General features: G+C 44.2%; 1 protein-coding gene across 6 annotated transcripts in view; it reads left to right on the top strand.

Moving 5' to 3' along the window:
- Positions 1–2,478: 2,478 nt before the first annotated feature.
- gbf1 (golgi brefeldin A resistant guanine nucleotide exchange factor 1) overlaps positions 2,479–26,468 on the top strand; it is a 56,907-nt gene continuing 32,917 nt past the window's right edge. For 4 of the 6 annotated variants that reach the window (XM_062463562.1, XM_062463563.1, XM_062463564.1 and 1 more), the window contains exons 1-3: positions 2,479–2,787; positions 4,043–4,146; positions 4,431–4,497. In XM_062463562.1, coding sequence (XP_062319546.1) covers positions 4,051–4,146; positions 4,431–4,497 — 163 coding nt within the window. In that variant the 5' untranslated portion in view covers positions 2,479–2,787; positions 4,043–4,050. The remainder of the gene's footprint in view (positions 2,788–4,042; positions 4,147–4,430; positions 4,498–26,468) is intronic. The other 2 variants (XM_062463559.1, XM_062463560.1) reach the window with 2 other exon arrangements.

Here is a 26,468-nt window from a genome sequence, read left to right on the forward strand (position 1 = left end):
CTGCCCACTTCACAGCTTTTGCTTGCCCCCCACTACTCTCGCGTAACAGCACGCACACACCAACACTACATTACTACTCTCTCTCTCTCTCTCTCTCTCTCTCTCTCTCTCTCTCTCTCTCTCTCTCTCTCTCTCTCTCTCTCTCTCTCTCTCTCTCGGTGTCTGTCTATCTTGCACAACATACGGCACAATGCATACAACTACCATATAAGCAGCACATCATAGGCTTCACACAATCGCGCCCTCTCTCCGCGACTTTAGCCTTGCAGTTTTGACATGCGCTTACATTTGGATGGCGCAGTCGATGTCGATTCCCCAAGCAAAGGATAGAGACTGTAGACTACAGAAAAGCCCACTGAAGGCAATCACTACACATGACTTTTCCTTCGGTATGTTCTCTCTTCTTCAAAATACCCCAAAACAAGACACCGTGCAATCTGTAAATAGGTATTGGGGTTACATTCTCTCTGCAACTCAATCAAGATGCATGCCACCTGAAAGACACATGATAGGCTACAACAGCGACTTCTACAAGATTAAGTTAAAAACTGATGAGATTGCTCTATCCATTTGATTATCCATTATAAACGAAAAATGGGATTTGAATTTTACATGCAATAATCTCCCAATCAATGTTTTATTAGATAACAAGGGGTAAGTGTTAGCCTACTTCTTACATGTCTGGTAGACAGTACGTTATGTAGAATCTTAATTGATGGCGACGATACAATAATGGACAGATAAGAAAATGAAATTACACTTTACACTCACACTGGAAGCCAAACTGAAGCAGCCATGTATTCTTCAAACAAGTATAGGTCTTATGAATATTTCACTGAATCTGATGATTGGCTGAGGTCCTTCTTGGAATATGCAGCTAATAATGAGTAATGATTAGAAATGCTTCCAAGATATCCTGAGTAGGCCTGCATAGTTTCAGTTTGGAAGAAGTCAATCTAATAAACAGAAATCCAGATGTTTCATATGGGAAGAACATGGGTGGGGACAGAAATGTGACATTCACTAAAACATCATTGTAGGTCAGATGAGGACACAATGTATAACACATGTGCAACATACCATAAGAACTGCTCTCTAACCATGAAATGTTTTACAAATTCATACATAAACATTGTCTAAACACACAATACATGTGTGGACTCCTAAGCCAACACAATAAGTCTACTAAAGAGATTAGTGCATGTAGTTTAGATACATGGGATTCATATCCACATAAACCAAGATTCCATTGCCATGCAAATTATTGAGAGCAAGAAATGAACATGACATAGGATATACAAACATAAAATTTTATTTGAATGATTCCAACATATTTTCACCAGAGATTGTGTCAATGATAACCAAGAGGTCATAAACCTGTACGTACAGGTGAATGACTGACATCATAAAGTTATTTCTTCTGTGAGGTTGACATATCTCCTTCCCCATACTGTAGAAATGGCATGCCTTTATTTGCAGATGAAATGTTGCAATTTCAATCCCGGCAGGTGATCAAACACTTTGGAAGAGAGCAAACAAAGAGCTGCTACTGTGGGGCTGCAGAATTTTCATGTTTTAACCAGATATTTAACACTTTCTGGTAGAATTGTGCGAAATGGCCCTCAGCATTAGGAATGTGTTATACTTTTGTCTTGTCTAAGTACATGTTTGTGTAAAGGTTATTTGATATTGGCCCATAGAGGTTATTACTGCAAAAAATACTTCCATGTTGTGTGTGTGTTTAATGTTTTCTTAATTATATAATATGTGGTGTCTGTATTCATAATATTTTATTACCACAGGGGCGTCCTAGGCTTCATGGTAACCTACTAGTAGATCAGTCTAAGATTTGACAGGTATTTTATAGTGTTCTTCAGGATTAACAACGAGAAAAACTTGATATTTGTATTTATTTATTTACTTCATATGAACAATCCTTATAGTTCATTTACATACACACCAACCAAGCTTACTGAATTTAACGTTGAATAGCTAATAAAGATTGGTCTGTCAGTTTTCTATGAAAGCATTTTATGCAGAGACATAGAGAGACACAGAGGATGGATTCACTGAAGAATATTTGAAGTTGCTATTGTTCAATATGCCTGAAAGATCAACATTCTTCATAAAGGCTATAAAACAAGTAGCCATAGTTTCTTTTCCAATCTTACACTACTGCCATTTCCCCAACTCGAGCTGATGCTTGCAATGATTATACTAGCCATGCCTTTGGCACTGAGTACACAGAACCTTGATTGTTATGGTCCCGCCTCTCCATGCGTTTCTTAACTTAAACAGGTTTCTTGAAAACATAGAAGTATAATATAGACGTTTAAAACATTTATGATAACATGCTCAATGTAAAAATATAAAGGGGATTCATATGTATGTTTGATTAATATTGGATTAATGTCCAATTCATGTTTGAGGCTATTGGTCCAGTAAGCTGTCAAACAAACGCAGGCAGCAAGGTTGGTTGCACATTTCCAGGTTTTCCACGTCAGTGTGTTTACGAAGTACAGATTGACAACCGGTATATTTGTTTTAATTGCTCATATTTGACACTGTCTGGCAATTTAATAATCAGTGTCTTTGTATTATATGTATAAGAATTGGAATGCCTAAGTATTGGTATTTTTCTATATGGTGTAGCTAACTGAACTTTGGTCATCACTTTTGGTCAGCTGTACAGTACTTGGCTTGCTCGTTAGCTAGCTAGCTAGCTAGTAGCAGGCTACCACCAGTTGAAATTGTACAGGACTCCATCTTGGAATTGCAACTAAACAGGTATGTGTTTTTCCGTGAAATGTTGTCTATCCACAATTTTGTGAAACAAAGAAAAGTAAAGCAGTATTCTCGAACGTGACTTATAGTCTGGAGCTTAATTCACAGTGATACGAGGTCCACGTTGGACTGACATAGTACTTGGATGTTGTGCTAGCTAGTTAGCTATCTAGCTAACGTTAGCTCGTCGAGTTGACCTGTCAAAATAGCTTAAATGTCTGACAATGGCAGCCAGCTAACGTAAGCTAGTTTTAGCCAGCTAAGCAACAAGCAACCAGTTTTGTCTTCAAAATACAATACAACGCTAGCTACATGACGATGAGTAGCTTATTATTGCCAAGCCGAGCTTTCTCAAGCAGAACTGTAAGGAGATGTAAGATTGTAAGATTGAGCTTTTTTTTGTGCTAGATAGCTAGGCTCTATGGCTGTTGCTAATCAAATTAGCTAGCTAGCACACAGTGTTGTTTCTGGGGACACCCCATTACCTAGAACTGGTTAACAACGAACCTCAAGAATTAGTCCTGCAAGAGCAAGCTTTTTAACAATGACCGCAATCATAACATCGTGTTCATGTGTCATCTAGCAAACTAGCTAATATTATGATACATCATCTCACTTGCTGCAGGGTTCAATAATAGCTAAACTAGCTAGAGTGGAAAACCCACTACACTATACGTGGCTGGTCTGGGTTTGTCAGGCCTGCTACTACTACTAGCTAGCCCTCTAGTTCAAATTTCAATGAGTCTGGATGGTCCTATAGTGTACTTGTCTAATAATTGTGAGTTTTGAAAGGTAAGCCGTCGCCTTCATTACGTAATACTATAGATTAGCTAACATCAGGTCAGAGATCGTAGGATGCGGCCATTTGGCTACCTGATGCATATACCTTCTGCCTTAATCGCTGCGGTTTTTAATTCATATGTATTGCCATTTCTGTGTACCTATGCTATTAGGGTTATGCTAAGTATTGTGGTTGCTAACCATGTCAGGTTATGATGTTCTGTCACATTCTCAGCACATCAATTGACTGGGTATCAGTCCCTCATTAATGTAATTATTGTTGCCTTTTCAGTCAAGATTAGCCACACATGGTGATTCCTGCAATAATCATATCCGGAGACAATTGGGCTAGCCGTACATCCACCTTCAACAGGAGGACCATAGGATTTAACAGTTGTAATGTTAAACTGAAGCAAGGGAGAAATAGGTAGTTTCCTTCAAAGTAACATCCAGTCTCACCCTATGTTTGTCTTTACAGAAAACAGGATGGTGGACAAGAATATATACATTGTCCAAGGGGAGATATGTACTGTAGTTGGTGCCATCAAGAGGAATTCAAGATGGAATACCCACACTCCTTTAGTAAGTGTGTTCCACTGTCATTTTATAAAGACTATTTTGTTTACCGTTCATTATAGAACTTAGCCTTTCATGTGCAACACACATAAAGAGGATATGGCCTATATGGATCTAATGTTCAACGCTATAGCACTATATTTCTGATCCATAGCACAAACAAACTCTCCATACACCTAAAATAGTGTAAAAAAAAACACATAGAACGTTAAAACCTGCACCACAGTTATATTAGTAATCGTGTTAAATGTAATTTGTTTGTCTTTTACCTTACCTAATTCTTTGCTCAGGATGAAGAACAAGATCCATTACTCAACAGCTTTAGCCACCTGAAGGAGATACTCAACAGCATAAAAGGTTAGCACTGCTGAAAATACATACAAGTGGAAAAGGTGTTTCAGGTTAACCATTCCTTTACATACACACCAACCAAGCTTACTGAATTTAACGTTGAATAGCTAATAAAGGTTGGTCTCTCAGTTTTCTATGAAAGCATTTTATGCAGAGACATATAGTAGAGACACAGAGGATGGATTCACTGAAGAATATTTGAAGTTGCCATCGTTTAATATCCCTGAAAGACCAACATTCTTCATAAAGGCTATAAAACAAGTAGCCATAGTTTCTTTTCCAATCTTCCCTCCTCAAATACATCACACGGATAAAGCCGTAGTCAGTTGAGACCTTGAGGTTGAACACATTCAAGATTGCTATCACAAAGTGCCTTTTTCCTCCTGTCTGAAAAGTAAGAGCATATTTAATCAGGTGTGCGTGGCAGATTTCCACAGTGAAATAGGTTGGCCTTTCACGTTTGTCAATATTATCTCTCCCAATGTCTTACTGTGTGGGGGATACTCCGCTTAATCATTTGAAGAAGTCCCATTGAAGCGATACAACTGTTTGTTCATCTTTTATCCAAATGCCTGCTAATAAACTAGACGGTGAAGGTAAATGTTACGGTGGGTTGTGCAAGTGTTCTTCTCTGGTGAGAACATTTGAAGTCTGGTAAAGATACACACAATGTGTAGAGGCTCTGTGCCTTAGAATCGAGCAGTTTTCTCATTCCTCAAAAGGTTTATTAAGAAGCCTTATAAAGGCTAACTATATTAACACATTTTTGGGCCTACAGTACATCTTACACATGGTTGTGCTCATAGAAGCAAATATCCTTATGGTGCATGTGCATCCAACTTCATTGCCATCTACAAAAGCTATCACCACCCCACCATACGACTCTTACATTCACGTACAGGCTCTAAAGATCTAGTATTGGCTACTAGCTGATGATCCATGGCCAACTGTGTGCTCACCCTGCCGTTATGTTAACGTGCCTTTGCAGTGGGGCAGCCCTCTAAACTCTTCCTACCAGGCAGCAGCTAGCAAGCTATCTGGATGATGGAGGGACGGAACACATGGAGCCCTGAGGCCATGGTCTCAGCCCCTCTCCGGGTGTAGCTAGTAGTGTAGCCCTCCCCTCGCTCTCAAGGGAATGCCACCGCTACTACTAGCTGCAAGACAGACAGGCACGGCTGCGCCGGGGGCCTAGGAGGAATCGGCCACGCTGTTTTCAAACCCCAGCCCCCCCCCCCCCCCCCCCCCCACCACCACTGCTGTAACACCAAAGGTCTTGTTAGTGCTCCAGAGCAATGGCATTGGAGACCGGAGTGTTTATTATATTTCACCTAGCTACGTTGATCTTTTATTCCAAAATCTACTTTGATGGTTTACCCCCTTGATCATTCTTAAGAATGTAGACTGTCTTTCCTTTTTCAAAGAACAATGGATGGTTGGAGGTCACTTCATTCTAGTTACCAGTTCTTGTCACTACAATGTGATTTATGTGGAAAGGCGACTCACCTTCTTGTAATCTTATAAGCACAAACTTTGACCCTCGAGCACCATGTCACTGTCCTGCAGAGACAAATGCTTCTAAAAGCAGATAAGAAAAAGCAAATAACCAGACTAGTGTGCATCAGATCTTAACTAACACTGCATTTTGGGGGGATTATTGCAACAACGGATACCAATACCCTACTGTCATTCCACGCACGCACTCATGCACAAAATCCCACGTGCACATAATGTAGACACACACACAAACACACAGGAATCATTTCAGTGTGAATTCTTCCGGGTGGGCTGTGTCTCTGTGTTGTGTTGGTGCTCTGAGGTTTCGCAGTGGCCCAGCTGTCTACTTACTGAAAGCCTAGTAATTTCAGATGTATCTCTCAGACCCATCTAACAACAACAAAAGCCAACCAGCAAGGAAATGTGGAGTTGTCCCCACAAGGTTTCTCATCCACTCTCTCCCTCTGTTCTTCTCCCTCCCTTGCTTCGTTGTTAAAAGTTCCTCCATTCTGCTTTCCCTCTTGTTCTGGCTGCCGTGATTGGCAGGACCATGTGCCATGTCGTTGGAGAGCGGTGCAGCTGGAAGTATATCATCTGCAATTTTAGTTGGGTAAATATAGCAGGGAGTCTTGTCAAGCAGGGAGATAGATTGTTCTGGGAAAGGAAGTGTTGTCTCTTTCTGTCCAAGAAAGTTTCCTACAACTTCTGGATGTCAAAAGGTTTTCTCTCGGTCGACAAAACAAAGGGGGTATAGTCAGAGGAGTTAGGTCAGCTATGGAACATGTGTTTTAGTGTCCCTAACCCCCCCCTCCCCCCCCACCCGTCCGCCCTCTCCCCATTTTCTGTTCTGTCTTTGACTCACTACCCCACCTGACCCTAACCCATGTCTACTACCTCCACCTTGCTCCTGTTCATAAAGCAATCAGGCTTTTCTTGATTGGATGGGGAATGTTAAGATCATACAAAATGCCTCGTCTTCATCTCTAAAGCTCATTTGACCCGTATAATTGACTGCTTTCTGACAGCATCTCAGCCTTTAGATTTGAACTGCCTGTTTATGAACAGCAAAAACACAGCTCCCTTTTCTTTCCCTCATGTCATAAAATATACGCTTCACTCATTGAAAGTAATGAAACACAGAAGGGAATGTCTGGTTCCAAACCATGGAATTGTTAGCGCAACACCATCTCCCAATAATCAATCTGGTTTGTGGCTTCCTATTCTTCGATTGGAGCCTGCCAATCAACACATTCCTAGCTTGTTAAGTAATGCACATTTATTTTGTATATATATTGGCGTTTTATTCACTATTCGACTTACACAATTACTTATTTGACTTATTTTGCCTGGGTTGGGACTTTTATTGCCTTCACCCCTTTAGATGTCCTATCAATGAGACGGTTAACCAATGCTGCCTATGGGGTTAAGTGGACCAGTAGCTCAGTGACGACAGGGTTAGCCATGTGGACATGTCAAGCTAATCCCAGCACTACATTGGAATTACAAACAAGCTACCAATAGTGACAAATTGGCCCAGTTGCATATTTGCTGGGGTGCCTATTACCACAAGATGTCCATAGGTGCCCATTTCTGATCATTGAAACCATAGGTGTGAGATGTTCAAAACAAGCCATGTTTTGATGTGTAGATTGAGTCTCTCATGGCATTGACAGGCGAAGTATTCCATATCGGATTCATGTTTAACATCAAACAGATAAATCTCAGCCTCAATCCCCTGTTGAATAATTCTTTGGATTTGTGTTAGGCTATTGATTGTACAGGAGTATGGGGTAGACCATACCTTGAGGCTGAGGGGTGAACTGAGATTCATTCAAAAATGGTTTTTCTTTTTTGTATTCTCACTCTTGCCTTTTTTCTTCTATTTCTCTACCTTTGTTATGCACAAGTCAGTCCAAGCTTCTTTTAAAATCTTTTTTTCCCTCATTCTTGCTCCCAACCCCCCTCAGCGAAGGTCATATTTTTGACAAGTCTGCAGAGAAACCAGCCAGCCTTAAATCCCCTCATTTTTATTCATACAAATACAGGTTTAGAGATTCCGACACCCGCAAGATCTAAGCCAGAGCGGCCCGCTTTTGACTGACAGCTCTTTCTCATTTTATTTTTTTTACTGAACACTAACGAAATTCACAAGCACACCTCTAATTGACTGGAATCACTAGCAAGGCACCAGTGGTGACTATCAGAGGGGCACGGCGATGGAATCGCAGAACGAATGTCACGATGGATAATTTGAACGCTCGCTGATTGACCTTTTCAATAATTATCTCACCGTCCCCTGAGTAAAGGACAGTGCAGATATCATTTGTCTTTGGTTCAGTAGGGTGAACATTTGCCAGACAGCATTTTTTTTATTCAGACTTGAAAGCAGGGTATTTTTTTATATTAATTCTCTTCCTTTTGGTCACTTTAATTACTTCGGGAAATATCATATTTATATTTAAGCGTTGTGTCAATTTTGTAATATATGTTATGGTTACTTTTGGCTTTGTGTAACAGTCCCTCTGCTGGTTACTTAATCCACAAATTGCTCACGACCTCACTCATTCACCTCATTATAGCTTCCTGTCCATCAGTGAGAGGGAACACACACACAATACTAGTTCAAGGTCAAGTGTGTTGTCTTGGCCCCTACAGCTGTGCTTAGGCAGCTCCGCCTCGAAGGGTTTGCAGCCTGTGCACGTGGGAACTAACGGTGCCCTTTCAAGACCCCCACCCCCCTCACCCCCACCCCACGCTCCTCTGCCACCCGATATCCGCACATATATCACTCCCAATTGAACTGGCTGAATGCAGTTGGCAAATGCCAAGAGGAGCCATAATTCATATCACTCAGTCACTTATGCAAATATGTTTACTCACTAAGGAATTCCGGCCTCCTCAGAAGAAATGGCCCCGTGTGAACTACATAATCCATAATTCTCCCCTCACACTGTGCACCTATGGGTTTAACACTGAGATTAAGATCATCGGCTGTTCCATTTTCAGTCTGGGCACTGATGATGTATATTTCATAGCTAAGCCAAAAATATATTTTAAGGGGTAGTGTTGTCACTTCCATGAATGCATTGGCTGTTACTTCAACTGTTAATATTCATCTGAGAGGGAATCCTGTCTTCTTTGAATATCCCAGAGAAACAAGTTTGGGAGAGGGAGAAAGGAGGGTGACTAGTCATTTCGCTCAATCAAAGTGTTGTACCCTGTCAGGAATGTACAACGGCTGTCCCCCAAGACGGAGCAACACGAAATCTGACTTCTTCTTCACTGTGGCGAAAAAAAGAACCGGGGTATCATTACAGTGATGATGGTATCGTGCCCGCCACTCCTCCTGTCCTTTCCACAAGGAAGGTGGGATTCTTAGCACCCTTGCCAGGGTTAATGTCCCAGTCCAAATAGGGAACAGGCAGTGACTCTGTTGAACTTTTCTAGAAACAAGGTCTACTTTCATTAATACACACTTAACGACTGATTGTCAAGCTGTATTCTTTCATGACTATGAAGTTGGCGTACAGTAGTCCTACAAAATGTGATTAGGTGGGATATTCTGTGTACATTTTCCAAACTGTTTATTACAAGAACAGCAGTGGTTTGCCACCCTTGCATATCGAAGGGTGTAGGTATATAAAAGTGTCTTTGGCCTTGCCATGCTGTTTAACCACCCATCACACCGGGAAGGAAGGTGGAGTCCCCTTAACTCCCTCCCCAGACAAACTGCCACCTATCGCTGGTTAGTAGCTGTAAATCTGGCCAGTTAACAGCGTCCTAACCGGGGACTGACAGGCAAGGCTTAGGCCCGGTGTGAAGAGGGGATGCAACTGTTGTCCTGTTTCAGAGCCTCTCAACAATGTGCTGAGTGGATGGAGAGTCCCAGCAGAAGTCCATTAATCATGCTGGCCCGGGGGTCCGCATGGGGGTCCGCACGGGGTCTGTGGGAGAGGGAGGGGGGTGGGGTGAGCATGGAGGATCCGGGTGTGCTGACAGGAACAGAGGGCAAGACTAGAGCAAAACAAACCAGTCCCCCCTCCCTCCCCCAAAGGAGAGAGAGAGGTCAGAGAGACACGGCTAGGATGGATTAAGGTAAGGTATTGAGTTGAAGGTAAGAGTCAGATGAAGGGAAGCAGTTGCAAAAGAATACATTGCTTCTTATATTCATAGTTTGTAGATCATTCGGAAGTAGAAGGGTGTCAACAAACGGATGCACTGCTCTTGTGTCCAAAAGTCTTGAATTCTCTAACCAGTGAAACCCATCATTATAGGCAAACATGGCTGGCTAATTTACATTTCGCCATCTGCATGAGTAATGACCACAAACAAACTGCTTTGGGATGAGTTTATAAAGTTCTTGAACGTCAACATTTTTCTACTTTTTGTTTTAAGGTCATCTGTTGAACATAGCAAGTAGAAGAAGTGCACAGACACACTATTGAGACTATCCTGAGCCCCTCCACCCATTCTGCTAGCCTGACCTGAGGCCCACTGAGTCTAGAAGGGATCCGTTGAGTCTAGTCTAGCCCCTTACGTAATGTGTGCTGTCAGCTGTGAACCTTACATGTAGGATTTAGTGTTTTCCCAACCTACTACCTAGATGGTATTTTAATGTTCTGTTAAGCATATTCTTATGAGGTGGTAATTGGGGGGGGGGTGGGTGCTGGGTAGATCTGCCCCCCCCCCCCCCCCCCCTCTCGCCTTTGTTCACCCAGGAAGTAATGGGTTTGAAGTTCAGCGCCATGTTCGCAACACCACACCGGGAGTCTAGAACGTGAATAAAGCATTGGGTATTAAGGTGGGGTTTTGAAAGTTTCAACACCTCTGGACTGTCCCAGTCTCCCCCCCCGCTGCTTTAAAAACAAAACTGGTGTGCCACGCGTGGTGACACTTTGATGGGACTGCTAGCATTTTCCAGATTGACAATATGGCCAGAGTATTGACAATTTTTGGAGGTGCCAAGTGTTGGCTTTCATTGTGTAAATGAGCATGTGGGCTAAGTTTAGCACCGTACCAGCACAAGCTGGACATTTTACACCAGAACTTCCATGTTGTAACTGGTTGGAGGACATATATTTTACCTGTAGTTAAATTAATTTTACCTGTAAATTATATCTGCAAAAGACTGGTATGTCAGACTAAGCTTAGATGCCAAGCAATCTCAGCTGACCAAATCAGGTCTTTGGATGGACTCTTTAGATGGAAGAGAGGGCCCATGCTAATGTACCTTTTGAACATTTTCTTAGGTCCTATTCAAACACTCTACCAACATCTGCTGACTACCTTACGGTAGTCAGCAGGTTTATCTTTAGATATTCATTCTTCCAACAAGTGAAGTAACAGCAGTCGCTAAAAGATAAGTTATGGCCATGAGGTCATGTCAAGAACACTTAACTTTCTGAAAACAAACCCTGCAAAATAAGGCTAAGCGTGCAGGTGCCAGAGGGCTGTAGTTAGGCGCTAGCCTGTCTTGTCAGGGGGTTATGCTATGTGGACAGTGCATAATTCACTGGCCCCTTAATGTCTTCCCTTATCGTTCCAATGGCGACTGACGCATAGCCAGTCTTGGTTGTAAAACATTTTTGTCAAGGCAGACAAAAATAGGATCTCAACTTTAGACACTTTTGACCGAGTGCTATAATTCCATATTGACTGTATGCAGGTGGTCTTGTATGTTCCATTTAGGATCAGTTAGTTGCAGGGAGGTTGCAGTGGAAAGGTGGTGGTGGAATACTGTCTGTTTGGCCTGGATATAGCTGGGTATTTTTTTTTTGTTGTTTTAGAAAATAAGGGCCAACATTAGTATGGCGCACAGCACTATCTTGCTTGTGTGGCGCTCGCATCCTTAAGCCTTGGGTGTCCCAGCGCGAATCCCCGACTGCCTTGATGGACTGGGTTAATAAAGCTCTCGGTAGACACACGCACAGTCATTCTTTACACGCACACACAAACACACATAGTCATTCTACACACAGCTGCTTGTTATTTCATGGTCCATAAGGACCCTGTGACCACGGACATTCTAATACACATATCCAATTAGATAAGCATTGCTGTGCTCTTCAGTTTCCAACTGTGAATCTCACACAGACACTTACTACTGGGCACTGCATTTGTTTTCTTATAATTTCTTATAAGAGTTTGTATAATACATTTATTGAAGGTCACTTTTTCTTTTCTCAGTGTTACAATACATAATTCAATTTAGGGAAAAAAAGATCTATTATTCTTTTCCAGAACATAAATTACTGATATTCCTTGTCCATCTGTGTGGGATATCTGAGTCTTTCAGAAGGACATTATTCCAACTAGTGTAATAAAAGCGTGTGGTGGTAAACAGGGGAGAGGTTAATCTCCTAGCCTTGTTCATTCAACATGCCAAACCTGATACCCGATTACACTTAAATAAAATCACCTGACAAAAGTCACCAGCACATCCATGGGCTTGTCATTCTCTCCCCCCCCCCCCCCCCCCCCCAACCATCCCCTCCTCCTCCAGTTTTGGCATGGAACAGAAGGGCCACTGGCAAAAGGCACAAGCTTCCAAGTGGACACCCGGAATTAAAAAAAGACAACCTATTTCTGGTCTGCAGCTGGGCGCTTTTTGAAAGGAGTGTGCGCCGTTAAGGTGACATGGGTCAAAACTTTCTTGTCGGGGGAGATTTGGCGGGGGGGAAGGGTGGGTTGGGGGGGGGCAGCAGGGAGAGGGACAGACTCTCTGGCGGGCATGTGTGTCTGTGATGCGGGGGGCTGGCATGATTAAACAACTGCCAGTGTTTCAGGGCATAAATATTGAATCGAGAAGAGGTGACATGTGCGGCAGTCGTGTTTTAAACCTGTTGACGCGTCCCTTCTTAAATAGAATAGGATCAGCGCCGCCGATTACAAATTTTGACAAAAGCTGTCCTGCTGACAGGGGAGGGAGACGGGCGGGCCAGAGCGGCCCTCTGCAGCTGACCCAGAGACATGCTAACAACCTGGGACAACAAGGAGGTGTTGATTGGTCTGATGGCAAAATAGACCTGCCGATATACTGCCAGTCTCTCTCTTTCTCGCTCTGTCTCTCTCTCTCTTTCACTCTGTCCCTTCCCCACACACACACATTTTCCCTGTCATGCCCATCGTTTGTCTCATGCCTTGAATCTCTTTCTCTAGCTCTCATGCGCTCCCTCTCTCTCTCTGTCCCTCTCTCTCTCTGCCCCCCCCTCTTTCGCTCTCTCTCTGTCCCCCCCCTCTCTCTTTCTTTCATGCTCTCTCTCCCGGTGTCACTCTTGTTGTCTCTTTCTCTTTGTGTCTCTCTCTCTCTTTCCCCCTCTCCCCTTTAAGATTCCTTAGCTAAGAGGTGTGGGGCTCAGATGTGGAGTGAGGTTGAGGATTATAGAACAGATTATGACTCCTAACACACATTTTTGCCTAATATTCCTTGACGTTCAGTATTGGAATACAGTTGATACAGTCAAGTGCATAAAATGTTCGTGGCTGCACGGTCCCCAGGGAACAGAAAACAAAATGACACTATTTGTAAACAGTAGCAGTTAGATGCAAGTAATTAATGCATCCATACGGAAAAACAAAATGGACAAATCTATTTACATAGTCCAACCCTCACTATTACAATTTGCCACTAGATTTATTTCGTCATAATTTGTCTTAAACGTGTCTCCTTAACACTCAAAGGTGGTTATGACGTTGTGAAAAGCACCAGGAGATAAATAGGGCCAGTTGGTGTGGTTGTAGGTTCTAATCCCTGTGTGAGAGAGAGTGCTAAAGGACTCCTACTAGCTCCTCCTCCTCCGTCCAGAGCCGGGCCCTGTGTTCACAAGGCAGTGTCCGTCATTCCAGTTATGCACATAAGCCTATGTTGGTTTTAAACTGTAAAAATGCCTGCTAAACTGGCAAGACCAGAGCAGGTTATGAGTGGCGAAATGCCGGCCCTGAATTTACGACCTGGGAACACACTCACGCTGAAGTAGTGTAGCACCATGTCTTGTTTTTTTTTTTTGGGGGGGGGGGGGGGGGGGGGCAGGAGTGTGAGGTGTGTGTGTGAGGTGTACTGTATGTGTGTTAGGGCTTCTGTATCTCAGACACGGAGGTCAGGGGGGAACTGAACTTGTGAACCAGTGGGCATCACTGTTACTGTTGAGTCAAGTATAGGTCAAACTAATCCAGGGCTCAAAGCGCACATTCCACTCAACTCAACAGCACAGATGTATAGGTCTGCTCTTTATATAGAATAGCCACGCACTGACGTTTTTCTTCCTCTGACCCAAGGAAAATAAATACACGGTGGAACGGTGACTGATTGTGTTTGCTGGTCGTGTTGGTTTCGAGGCCTAATGGAATGTAAACGGAGTGTGTGTCTGTCAGTGCATCTGCCCTTTAGGGCTCAGATTGAAATCAACCAACAGGTTATTTAGAAAAAGTTATAAATCTTTTATTTTACTCTCCCCCCCACCCCATTTTCACAATTAAAAAAAATAAACTTTTAGCCTTTATAGTCTAATTGTATATTTTCCACTGGAACATTATATGCAAACTTTTGAGTTGGAGAAATTTGGTAAGCTGATTTTATAGAGCCCACCTCTCTGATCTTGTTGGAGAACAATGCCAATTTATATTTGTCTGCATTAGCATCAGGCCTTTTTATCTATCATTGTTTCCCTCTTGAGCCATGCGAGGTCCATGGTAATCCAGTCGTTTCCCAACAGATATAGTGAGCCATTACTGGATAAGGGATCATATCTAGGGAGATTGAAGTTGTGTCGGGTATTAACATAGTCACAAGTTTAATGATTGAACCTCAATTAGTCTCTTTGTCTTTACTGTGACAAATGTTGGAGAGTCAGTAGGCGACATGGCATGGTGTGCTGTCAGGATCAGGAAAGATGGGTGTAGCTGGGCCACGTTTACCCACCCGCCCGTCACACCCACACAGAGAGGTGACCCATCTTTTGTCTTTTCGTCAGACGGCCCGCTTCTGTCATTCACAAAGACAAGTATGTTCAGACTACGCACACCCACGGCCATTTTCTTTAAAGGTGACAAAAGGGATAGCCAATTGTTTTTCTGTTTATCAGAGGTGACATGACCAGTGGCGCAAGGGGGCTAGGAGGCCCTGTGTTGCCATAGCTAAATATACATCCCTGACAGCTCCATAATAGGTTCCAGGAAGTTCAGTGGAAAATAAAAACAAAGCGACATTTCTAGCTGATTGGCTTTGAAAGGCCGTTTTTCCTTGCTGAATGGGAAAAATGTGGACTTCAGCATTCCATGGCCGTGATGCCAGTCGGATTGGATAGGCGCAGCCTTGCGTGTGCAGAACGAGCAGGCCGCGTTGGAGACGCACCGCACTGCAGAAACACACTTTATGGGAAAGAATTTGGACACAAGTTTTGAAAGAGAAACTCACAACAAACAAGGAGGGAATGAATACGGAGATTAGTTTGTTTAGTAGCAAGTTTTTTTTGTTTCGTTTTAGCTGTTGTTTTTATGTCATTAGGAGTGTCTACGTTTTAATACTATGGGGATAATCATAACGCGGTTGAGAATGAAGCCTTTGAAAACCTGTAATGTTAGCTGCGTTGTGCCAGTGTTTAACTTTGTGATCCACATGATGTACTGCATGTTGTTAACAAACCATTTGGGAACAAGATACTCTTTAAACCTCAAGAATATTATTGTATGCATTTAGATGTTGATAATGGCAGACCAATGGCACATGTTTCTCCTGCCAAGGATACAGAAACCAAAGACTTGTGAAGTACCCCTCCACCTTGACATTTTGTGGTATAAAACACATGGTGGGGGGGAAAAACTTCTAGGGGGAAACAATTCTCAGACTCCTAAAAGTGTTTTAATCTGGTGAATATCTTTTATATTCCACTACTCCGGTTGTGAATGAGCAACATTTGAGAAGAGTTCTGTCGAAGATTAATTCTTCATAGCATTGAGTCTTGAGCGGAACTGCAGCTTACAGGGAGGAAGTTGGGCGCGGTGAGAGAAGAGGCCACAAATCGCACCGGTGTAAGTAGCACTCGTCGTTCTCGCTGTACATTTCTGCTCCTCGACATTCTCTAGTGAGAGCCGAGCCCAAGTGTTTACAAACACCTAGCCCGCTGTCTCTCTCCGAGCGCTTTTTTTTGCTAATTCATAAAGATAATGCACTCGCTGGATCCAGTCCCATTTGCTCAGCTGTCCGACATTACCCAACAGTATCTTGGAGGAGCCACTTACCACGGCACGGTTTAAAATTACTGCACTTCTGGCAAATGGCTGCAGTGTTAGACTCCAACACCACTTTTGTAAATTGTGTTTGTATTCCCCTTTTTTTCCTACTTTTGCCTCTCTGGTTTGGTTAAATTATGTGCTGAAAGATGTTTTATGACAAACAGCAAGCCCTAGGGAAGTGCACTTTATACATCACTAGAAGCAGACTGCCATGTGAACTGCTTGGAGAGTTTCCCTCTTTTTTGGGGGGTTGCTCTTCAATCTTTCAACCCCCTCCTCACTGACTGAGAGGAGGATCACATCTACTCCATTGTATCAGGAAGCTGTGGCGGTTAGCGTTAGCTTAGCCTTCTTAATTTTCTTCTTCCTGAATGCCCCCTCCAGAGAAAACAGCATGGGGCACATCCCATGCCAAGAGCTTCACTGCGGGACTGCACGGCCAAACATTGTGCCCCCTGGCCCCTGTGCCCCCTCTACCCAACCTCTTTGGCCCACACGTCCAACCCCAATGCTGGTTACAGTATGGCAGACATGTGGACCCGCAGGGGAGTAATTTATGACAGTTGTCGCCTTGGTTCGCTAAGCTGGCCAGGGGCATCTACAGCCACTCTGACCGGGGCATTTCAGAGGCCCAGTGGGGATAAACCCGATAGGCTTTAATGTTTCTCCACCATGGAGCCTGTGTGGCATCAGTGGACAGAAATGTCCCCCTGCAAACCTCTGTTGTCTAAAGTCACCGTGCGTTGCCATGGAGAGGGCTGACTGCCACATTACTGGAAAGGCTAGGTAACGCAAACGGGGAAGCATCATTCTTGTTGTTTTGGAAAAGTTAGGGAACGTATAAGAATCGAATGAATAACAACATTGTTGAACATTTTTTTATCCGATTTTCCGTCTTGCAAAACATGCAGGTAGGTGCATGTGCCAAAATATCCTCATTTATAATTATTAGTGCAGTGCTCGTTGGCGGCAAACATGTTTATAAATTATTTCTCGCAAGAACCATGACTCCATCGCTCAGTGCAGCTCAACATGGCAGCAAATGCAATTTTATATGTATTTGAAGCACATAAATCCAGCTCATCCAAACAGCTTTACACGTGACACTGCACGTCAATGGGTCCTGAGCAATACAGCTGGCACATTTCAGCTTCATACAGTGCACGGTTCTCAAGATAATCAAGCTTGACACGGAGATTGCTGCCTTTATAGTTAGATTCATTTGTTTGACTAACAGCCTGCTAGCAGGACTATGCTATCTCAGTCCAGCGTGCTCAAAGATAAAAAATAAATCTCCTTTTTTAAATGGCTTTGGTCATAGACAAGTACAGGGAGACAAGAAATGTATTGGAGAGAGAGAGAAAGAGGAAGACATGCAGAAATGACCCAGGCCGAATTCGAACCCGGGACGCTGCGTTAGGGCTTCAACCTATATGATACGTGCTCTACCCAGTGAGACATTGGGGCGCCCCATGCTCAAGGATTCTATCAAGCCTCTGTGCTCTCATCTCTGGGCTATAGATGGACTTGCTGGATTTTCATCCTGAATGCACCATGGAGGCTTCCACTGCTCTGTGCCAAGTCTCTCCCCCTGTTCTGCCCAGGTGTCCTGCCTGGACTAACTAAGCAGCACACGGGCTAGCCCCTGCTGTTGAGCATTAGCTTAGGTGGCTAGCCCCTCTCCCCCTACTGGGACCAGCATGTGGAAGAGCCTCATTATTGTGCCTTTGCTCTTTTTAGGAATCAACCCGCTTGGCTTAGCGGCTAGCTGGCTGTTAGTTGGGAGTGGAGGCACTATGGTGCTCTGTATCTGTTGTGCTCTTGACCCACCCACCCCTCCAGCCCAGGGTAAACTGAAACAGCCAAGATTAGCATTAATCCTTCTTAATGCCGCGGCTCATAATATAGTCATTAGGTGACTTGAGACTAAGCCGTCCCACCTAACTGCTGCGATTTATTAAACACACACAGAGGATTTGCTGTCAATGCTGGGCCGGCATAAAGAGTGCATTACGTCTAAATACGGCGGTATCAACCAATTAACAGTGATGAAGCTGGCCTTGTGAATGGTTACATTCAAATGAGGCCGGGGTAGAGTAGGAAGCAGGGATGAAATGGATCAGAGTCTTTTCTCCTCCCAATCAAAGTTTCCTGTGGGGGCTTTCTCTCATTACCACCCTGTAATAATATATCATGTATGAGGTCAAATACAAGATCACTTAAGTAGTATGAAACTGCTTTGTGGTCAAGATATTGTTTGGAAATCTATTCCGCTCACACCCAGATCTTAGACTTTGATCAATTCTATTTCTTAAAAAAAAACACAAAAAAAAACAATGCGAGCAGTGCATTTCAGGATTAAACCTGAAACAGTGTCCAGACCTCTTAACCTTGGACTCATGAGATGGTAATTGTGTAACTTTTCATACCCTACGCAATCCTGCGCAATATTAGTTTTAAATCAAGATTTGTAGTCTCTTAAGGAATTGTGGAACTGGTGGTTAAGGAAATAACCGTGCTCTGAGCATAGTTCGGATGTGGTTCGACAGAGATTAGTACTACCTGGAGAGGAGCCAGAGTCTGTCTAATACACCTTGACGGACCTCCGCTGGTAGACAGTAGTGCTTTTCCATCATGTGGTGTCTCCCGTCCAGTTGGGTGCCATGTGAGACAACCTGCACGGCGCCATTACTAGTGGGTACCCTTAAATGCTTTCCCTGAAAGGGCAGGGTAGCATGCACAGTAATGTACAATATTTATTTATCACGAGTTACAGGCCCCGTTTCAAATCCGTTTATGACCCTCTGAATTTCTTTAGATTTCACTTTCAAATGATGTGGTCTCGGGATATAACCAGCGTAATCTAGGATTTCTTTGGTGCTAATCTGCAACGGAAAAGATGGGACTTCTCGGGCTGATCTGAAGAATCAACACCAACGGCTTTGGAGAGACCCTTTTATTCCACAGCCGTCTGTCAAATGAAAGCAATGGTCTCTCTCACTTGTCTACACCGCCGGCTTGTAATTCCAGGCGGGCCCTGTTTTAGTATGCGCCTGTGTGGCGGTGGGTATTGTCTTGCTAGCGCAGTAGCCCCAGAGTAGCGTGTTGTCTAAATCTACAGTGCGTGGTTGCAGGATTCTCTCATACCCGGGGGAATGCCATTAGTGGAGTGCTGAAGGAACACAGCAGGTGAAACAAATAAGGGGTGGTAGGATTTTTTCCCCCCCTCTGACTCAGTTTTTCTCTCGCCAAGGTCTGTTCTATGTCTCTCTCACCATTGTTTGTGTCCTTATTTTTTCAGTTTGTCCCAGTTTGTTTGCGCTTCCTTCTTTCTCCTTTTTTCACTCTCCCCTCTCCGTCTCTCTACCTTTCCTCTCGCCGGATCTTTCCTTTTGTGTTCTTCCTATTCTCTCATCTTTCTTTTCTTACATCTATCTACATCTCCAGCCCCCCCTCTCTATCTACCTCTTTCTCTCCTGTCTCTCTCTCTCCTGTCTCTCTCTCCTATCTCTCTTCTCTCTCTCTCTCTCTCCCCGTCTGTCCCTCAGTCTGTTCATTCTTTCCGTGCAGTTGTGGACGGTGGTACTCGTCGGGAAGGGTGTGAAATCCAGTCCGAGCCGGAGCATGTGTGCCGATTTATCCTACCGAGTAGACTGCCATCTGCGGCTTAACCCTTTTACTGTGTCCCCCAACACAGAGCGCCCCTCGTCACCGCCATCCCATCCCCTTCCTCAAGCTTCCTTCACACCCACCATCTTTCCCCAAGACATTCACCAAGATCTACACCAAGGGTACATGGTCAAAGGATCAGGTGGAAATTCTGTGTCTTGGTCGCCACTGTTTGTTTTTCTGGAAATAGAGGCGATAATACGAAGCCACCTCAACTGAAGGGCATGGTGGCATGAGGGACAGGACAGGCAAATTCTTTAGCCCCAAAATAAGTGATTGAATACATGGTATGCCATCAGAGGAAACAGGTTAGAGAGGAACTTCATAAGAGATCCCAATTCTATCAAAGTTGGAGTTTTTTTATTTTTAATTATTGGAAACCCATAGTCTGGTCATTGATATTGGTCATTAAATAAAGGTAGGAATATTTTGGAATGTGTAATCTAACATTTAATTTACCAGTGCCAATTAATTAGTTTTGTGAGGTTTTAGAAGCTTCTTGGAGTATTTTAAAATGTAATTGGTTCTCCACTCTGCATAGTGGTTGGTTTTTAGGAAAAGGCTTCTTTTTTTTTTTTTACACAAATGCGTGTGCGCGCACAGACACACACGCACACACTATACTACTACTAAACTAGGTAAAACAAACCGGAACTGAACTCAGGATGCTCCCCCCTTCTCTCGCTTTCCCTCAAATGTTTTAATTCAGCATGATAAAACATCCGTTATTTATAAGTTGATTGAGCGTAAAGTATGTCCATCCATCATAGGGGCGACGGCAGGCTGTGAAACACATTAACTGGACGCCAGAGTCTGGCCAGCGCCCCGCTGGAATAATACTGCTTCTGTGCAAAGTATGCAGCATAGAAAATACATTTTATGTACAGGATAACAGGTGCAAGGCACTGGAGCACCAGCGCCAGCCAGACCCCAGACCAGTGCCGGAGCGGTCTCAGGCAATGTTGACTAATGAAGTCATGCTTTTCTCGAAATGCTCCAGAGTCAAATGCATTTATATATTTTTTATATATATATATATATATATATATATATATATATATATATAGTTTTAATTATCAACATGTCATCCGCAAATAGACCTTTTCTTTTTGGTAAGGCATTGCCGCGACTGTATGGTTTTACTGGATCTGAGGTTAGAAGTTAAGCCCCATGTGTTCATGTTCATCTGTTGACTGTGCCTGCAGGACTGAGGGTGGATCTGTGGAGCCGAGCCTACATTCCTCTGTATACTGTCTATTAATCTGGCTGCATTGCCTCTCCTGTATTCACCCTTTTCTCTATCTGTGCCCCTCTCTTTGTACCCCCCCCCCCCCCACCCTCTCTCTCCCCCTCTCCCACACACACACACATCATAAACAAGTCACGGCCAAGGCTGTGTCTCTGCAGTGAGCGAAGCTCCTCTTTTTGTTGTAGTGGTCAATATGGGGACCAGAGGGCAGTTTGAACAACCTCCCCCCTGGGGTCAGAGGTGCCGGCCATTACTGGCTGCTGTTTGTTTGGTCTTTTAGCTCTTTAATATGTGGACCCTAAGGTGTGGCTCCCAAAGTCCCCCCCTGAGGGTGAGAGAGCGGGGTGGGGAAGGGGGGGGGGGTACAGGGGAGGGTGGGGATGGTCGTCTGTAGCGTTGCGCTCGGCGACCTGTTGAAAGACCGCTGGGAGCGATTATGAAGAGGAGGGGGAGGCATTAAAGACGGGCAGGATTAGGGAGACCAAACGTGCCCTGTTGTTTATCTGTGCGAATTAAAGTTTATGCTGTGCTGTCACTTTGGAGGGCGGGGGGGGGGGGGGTAGGGCGCACACACACTCACACACACACACTCACACACACACACTCACACACACTTTGGCCATCACCCAGAGGAAAAGTTAGCAGTGACACAAAGCCTCTGTGAAACCTGGAGGCACTGAGGGGATTTTCTCCGTAGGAAGGAACTTGTGTTCTTTCATCACAACCCTTTTATATGAAGCAACAGCAAAATACTTTTCATATTCATAGAGGGATGAAACTATCAGTAAATCTCCTAAACTGGGGACGTAAGGAGGGTGTAAAACGAAGGTCTTGCATGTACTTGAATGCAATTATGTCTGCATTAGTTTGTGTTATGCAGTGTGTTTGTTACTAAATGATAAATGTGTGTATTGACGTGGCAGCTTTTTTTTTTGTCTCTTGGGGAATTAAGTCATGGACATGAAGCGATGTTGATAGGGATTAAGAAAGCAGTATCCATTTGATTGATTTATAAACATACTAATCATAGATTGAGTAGACTAATAAAATCCACTTTATGGTGGTCAGTTCCCACAAACAATATTGGTTGTAGGTGTGTGTGTGATTACTTTTGTTTGTGTGTGTATATATAATATATTCCAAGTATATTCCATTATCCCACTCTAGGAAACACTATCCTACAGTACCACAGTAGCCCTGCAGAACCTAACAACGACTTAGCCTGTTTTTCAGAGCTCTTGGAAAAGTTTTTAATTTCTCTCGGGGCTTTCAAATTGCCTGTTTAGGTTGTGCCAAGGCATTGTTCAGAGCATCTATGAAATACCACTGTGGCTGGAGCTGATTGACCATATGGAGGGCCATAGCATTGTAACAACCTAATTGCCCCCTTCGACAAGTGCCAATTTCCTTCAACAGAACTGCGAGAGAAATAGAGGGGGGGGAGAAGAAAATAATAAATAAAAAAATGAAGGAAATTAACACTTGAGGATGGGGGGGCGGTGAGGGGGGGCGCTCGGCGAGTTGACATGCATCAAACTTCTACCGACAGACGGATAAAGGAAGATCGTCGTCCAGGACTTTTTCTCCGCGGCTGGAAAGATGGAAGATTCTCCCTGGATTTCATTTAGCCTTGCCTGGCCTTGTTAGAGGGTCCTGCCTCCCCCGGCTGGAGGAGCAGCCCAGCTACCAAGGACTCTGATTCTTAATACCAGGAGAGGAGGGCTCCGCAATCAGATCAATAACCATCAGTGTTTGGTTTTGGGACGCTGCGCAGGTCACAGGGGGTGAATACCCGCCCCGCCCCGCACACACACACTCTCACACACCCTCCCCCATATCACACTGCCTCCTTCCCTCGTTGAGGGTATCATTTTGTTTTGAGGTAATTTTTTTGCTGCAAAGCTCGTGGACTGTGTCTCAATTGACGCTGTGTGCGCGTGTGTGTGTTTGTGTGCGCAGAAGTAGAGCCGGCAGGGATTTCACAGGTCTGTTGTTGCACTTTCATTTTCTTCCAGCTGTCTGTTATCGTGAGGGGATGTTTGTGCTGTATGTCAAGGCACCTTTTAGTAAACTTGGGCCTAGCTAAGCACATTGACTTTCAGAACACTAACCCCAGCCGCCCATCTCTCTCTTTCTTCACACGCACACACAAAGCAGGGTCTCTGTTCAGCTTTTGGAAGGCGTCACTTTAAATGAAGATTGCCGTTACAGCCAAGAGTATTAAAACGTCAGGACAGATGCGGACATGAGGAGTCGAATGCAAGCTCGCTGTCATAAATTAGCCACGTATAATACACACATTCCCAGCTTCATCTGTCAGGCCCTCCTCTCCCATTAACCAACGAGAGCTCCCATGACCAGCTTTTCCTCTTCCTCGCAATCCCGACTTCTCAGTCAGTAACTCAGTAAATCATATTCTCATTACATGTCTGTCTTCATAAAAGAGTCCGGGTGCATTCTGTAAGAATCTTATTTTGTGTTTTATTTAAACTTAATAAATAATTGTAGTAATCTGTAATTGCAATAATTGCAGTTACAGATGTCACTTGTGTGAATGAGCTAATGTTTTAGGGTTTGGAAGGTCCTTAAAGGTGTCTGTAGAGAAAAGGTAGTTTCAGACAAGAGGGCCAGTGACCCATATCACTGGGTAAAACATACGATGCAGCAGTCTGACAAATTAAGTTTGTGATTAAATTAAACAAATACAAAGGAGCCACTGGCCCCAGTGCCCACAGTCAAGCAGTGTTTGTATTTCTGGTGTTGTAATCATGTGTGGATCTGAATAGCTCTGTCCCCCCTACTCACCCCCCCCCTTTCCCCTTCACCACACCATGCTTGGACAAACACACACACACACACACACCACGCACACGTATACACTCGCGCCACTGTACCGTTTTCCAAATTGGCTTTTTGTTTGCGGAGCGTAATGCGCAGCACTCATGGAATTTTGATTCTCTGGCGATTTAGTTTCGTGTGGTGGGAAGGTGGAGTTTCACGTAGCAAATTCAGACGTTAAAGATCACACGCTCTCTGTGACTGAGCTGCGTGTTAACGGAGCAATTTTCAAAAGGCCATTCAAAATGGAGGCCATCAGTATCCTATCAGTTAGCTTTGTCTGAAACATATGCTTTTCGTTCCATTTATTTTGATTCTTTATGGCTAAATCTTCCAAATATTTTTTGGATGATGTCCAGTGGGGGTCTTTGTTGAACTCACTGTGCTGAAGCAGGGAGATATTGGGATTTTAGTGCCAACATGCTAAGAATGTAATATTTCTCTACTTTGATGTAGTCTACATGGAAAGACCTTTATCTTTTTTTGCAGGTCAGGTCCTGGGTGTGAAACATATTGCCTTGTACAACATACATCTGAAGCAGGGTCGGTCTGACTGCAAGTACTACCATCGTGTTTTACAACATACATCTGAAGCAGGGTCGGTCTGACTGCAAGTACTACCATCGTGTTTGGCACTATTACACGCTTAAGTGCTCTCATAAAGGAATTCACCATGTGATGCAGGTCTATGTAGTTACCAATAAGTCATAGTAAAACCCCAGTTTTGTGCATTTTCTCTTCCCATAAACGGCAGCTACCTAATAGTGTTGTGAGTCTGCACTGAGGGCTCAACTAGAGTATCCCTGTGTTTTAAGCTCTTTCTGGTCCAGTGCCAATGGATGTGCATGTGTTAGAAAAGGGGGAGTCCTCTGTCTTGCTGGCTCTCCTGGGGGCAAAGGTTCACCCCCCCCCCCCCTCTCTTTGTGCTGGGGTCGTTTGGAGAGGTAAGCCACACATGGCTGCCCTCGCCACATCAGAGAGAGAGGGAGCCATGCGCTAACACATAGCAAGGTTCTTTTGTCTAGACAATATCGAAGACCACGAAAGACTGACACAATTTGTTGCTCTTCACGAGATGAAGCCTCATTCAGGCACACAAAAACACACACAGACAGCACCCTCATGGATCAAATGCATGGCTGGATGAGCAGCACAGCTTTAATCCCTTATTTTATTTGAGGCAATGTCAGCCAGAGGTCAAGCTGGTTATGGTGCCATGGTCTGACCAGGGCCACCTCAGCCATCTTTATGTATAACACACCCCAGCACAAAGCCTTGACATGGACCTGCAATTACAGAGTCTGTATTTAACTCAGATTTAGTTCATCTATTGATGCTGGTCAGTTAGAGATGGATAGATAGAGTTGGAGGGGGGGGACACACAAAAAAAATGGAGGTAGAGTTTTCCCCAGCCAGTCCGTACTCACCGATGGCCAACCGGATCAATACAGCACAATTGAGTTCTCCAATCTGAGAGGCAGCGGTGGCACTTAAGGGGTGATCGCCTCTGATGAAGACTTTCTCAGCCTCTATTGACAGATTCATTTGAGGGTCCTCCTCTCTCTGAAAGAGCCCTGTCCGTACCCACTGTAAGATAATGGACACTAAGACCCCTTTAAAAAAGTTTTCCAACCGTGGATGGAACCATTGGAAGACAACAGAGCCTTTTGGGGCTGAACTAGTTTTTCAGACCCGTTAGGATCATCGTCCACCAAAATACTGTGGCACTGCCTAACACTCACCCCAGAAAGGCCTCCCCCATTTCTCTATCAAAGAAGCATTGATCGTTTTCACAGAAAATACAAATATAACACAGAGTCACTCCGCAAGAAAAGAAAAGTAAAAACAGAAAGAAAAGTGTGCGAGTGTTACAAGATTTGCTTTTGGAAGCAAGTCCTCCAAAAGCATTCTGGCGACTGATGAAGGGAGTGTGGAAATTTCCAAATGATTACATATTTGATTTCCAAACACGCCGCCGGGGTATTGGGTATCACGCTAATGCCCGGCCGGGTCACATGTGTGCCGCTCTTGGAAATTGGTTGAGGCTCTTTTTTTCGGGGGCCCTCCTTTGAAGTAGCAAGGTTGTTTTTCTGCGTTCTGAGTAGCCCGTTTTCTTGCAGGGCAAGCCCTAATCCTCGGCTGCAGTATATTGCTGCAGCCAGCGATTATTTGGGCACAATGCTCCCCGAAAGCGGCGTGCGTGACTCCACTAATTTGACCGTTGTTGTTTTACCTGGTTTGTATTTTGCCGCCCCCCCTTCTCCTCCCCCCCCTCCCTCATCCGCTCCTCTCCCAATTCCCCCTCGGAGAGATGGACACTCTCCTAAGCTTCCGCGGGATTGGCCCGAGGTGGTTTCCCATCGCGAGACGCGTTACAAGCGGGGTCGCTCCTCTCTCTGTGAATTGATTATGAGGGAAGATCTGGCACATCTCCCCCCCCCCCCCCCTGCTCTACAGCTGTGTTTTGATGGCTCAGTCCAAAGTAGCCGGACAT

The sequence above is a fragment of the Osmerus eperlanus genome, chromosome 6 (assembly GCF_963692335.1).
Source record: "Osmerus eperlanus chromosome 6, fOsmEpe2.1, whole genome shotgun sequence".
In the NCBI taxonomy this organism is placed as follows: domain Eukaryota; kingdom Metazoa; phylum Chordata; class Actinopteri; order Osmeriformes; family Osmeridae; genus Osmerus; species Osmerus eperlanus.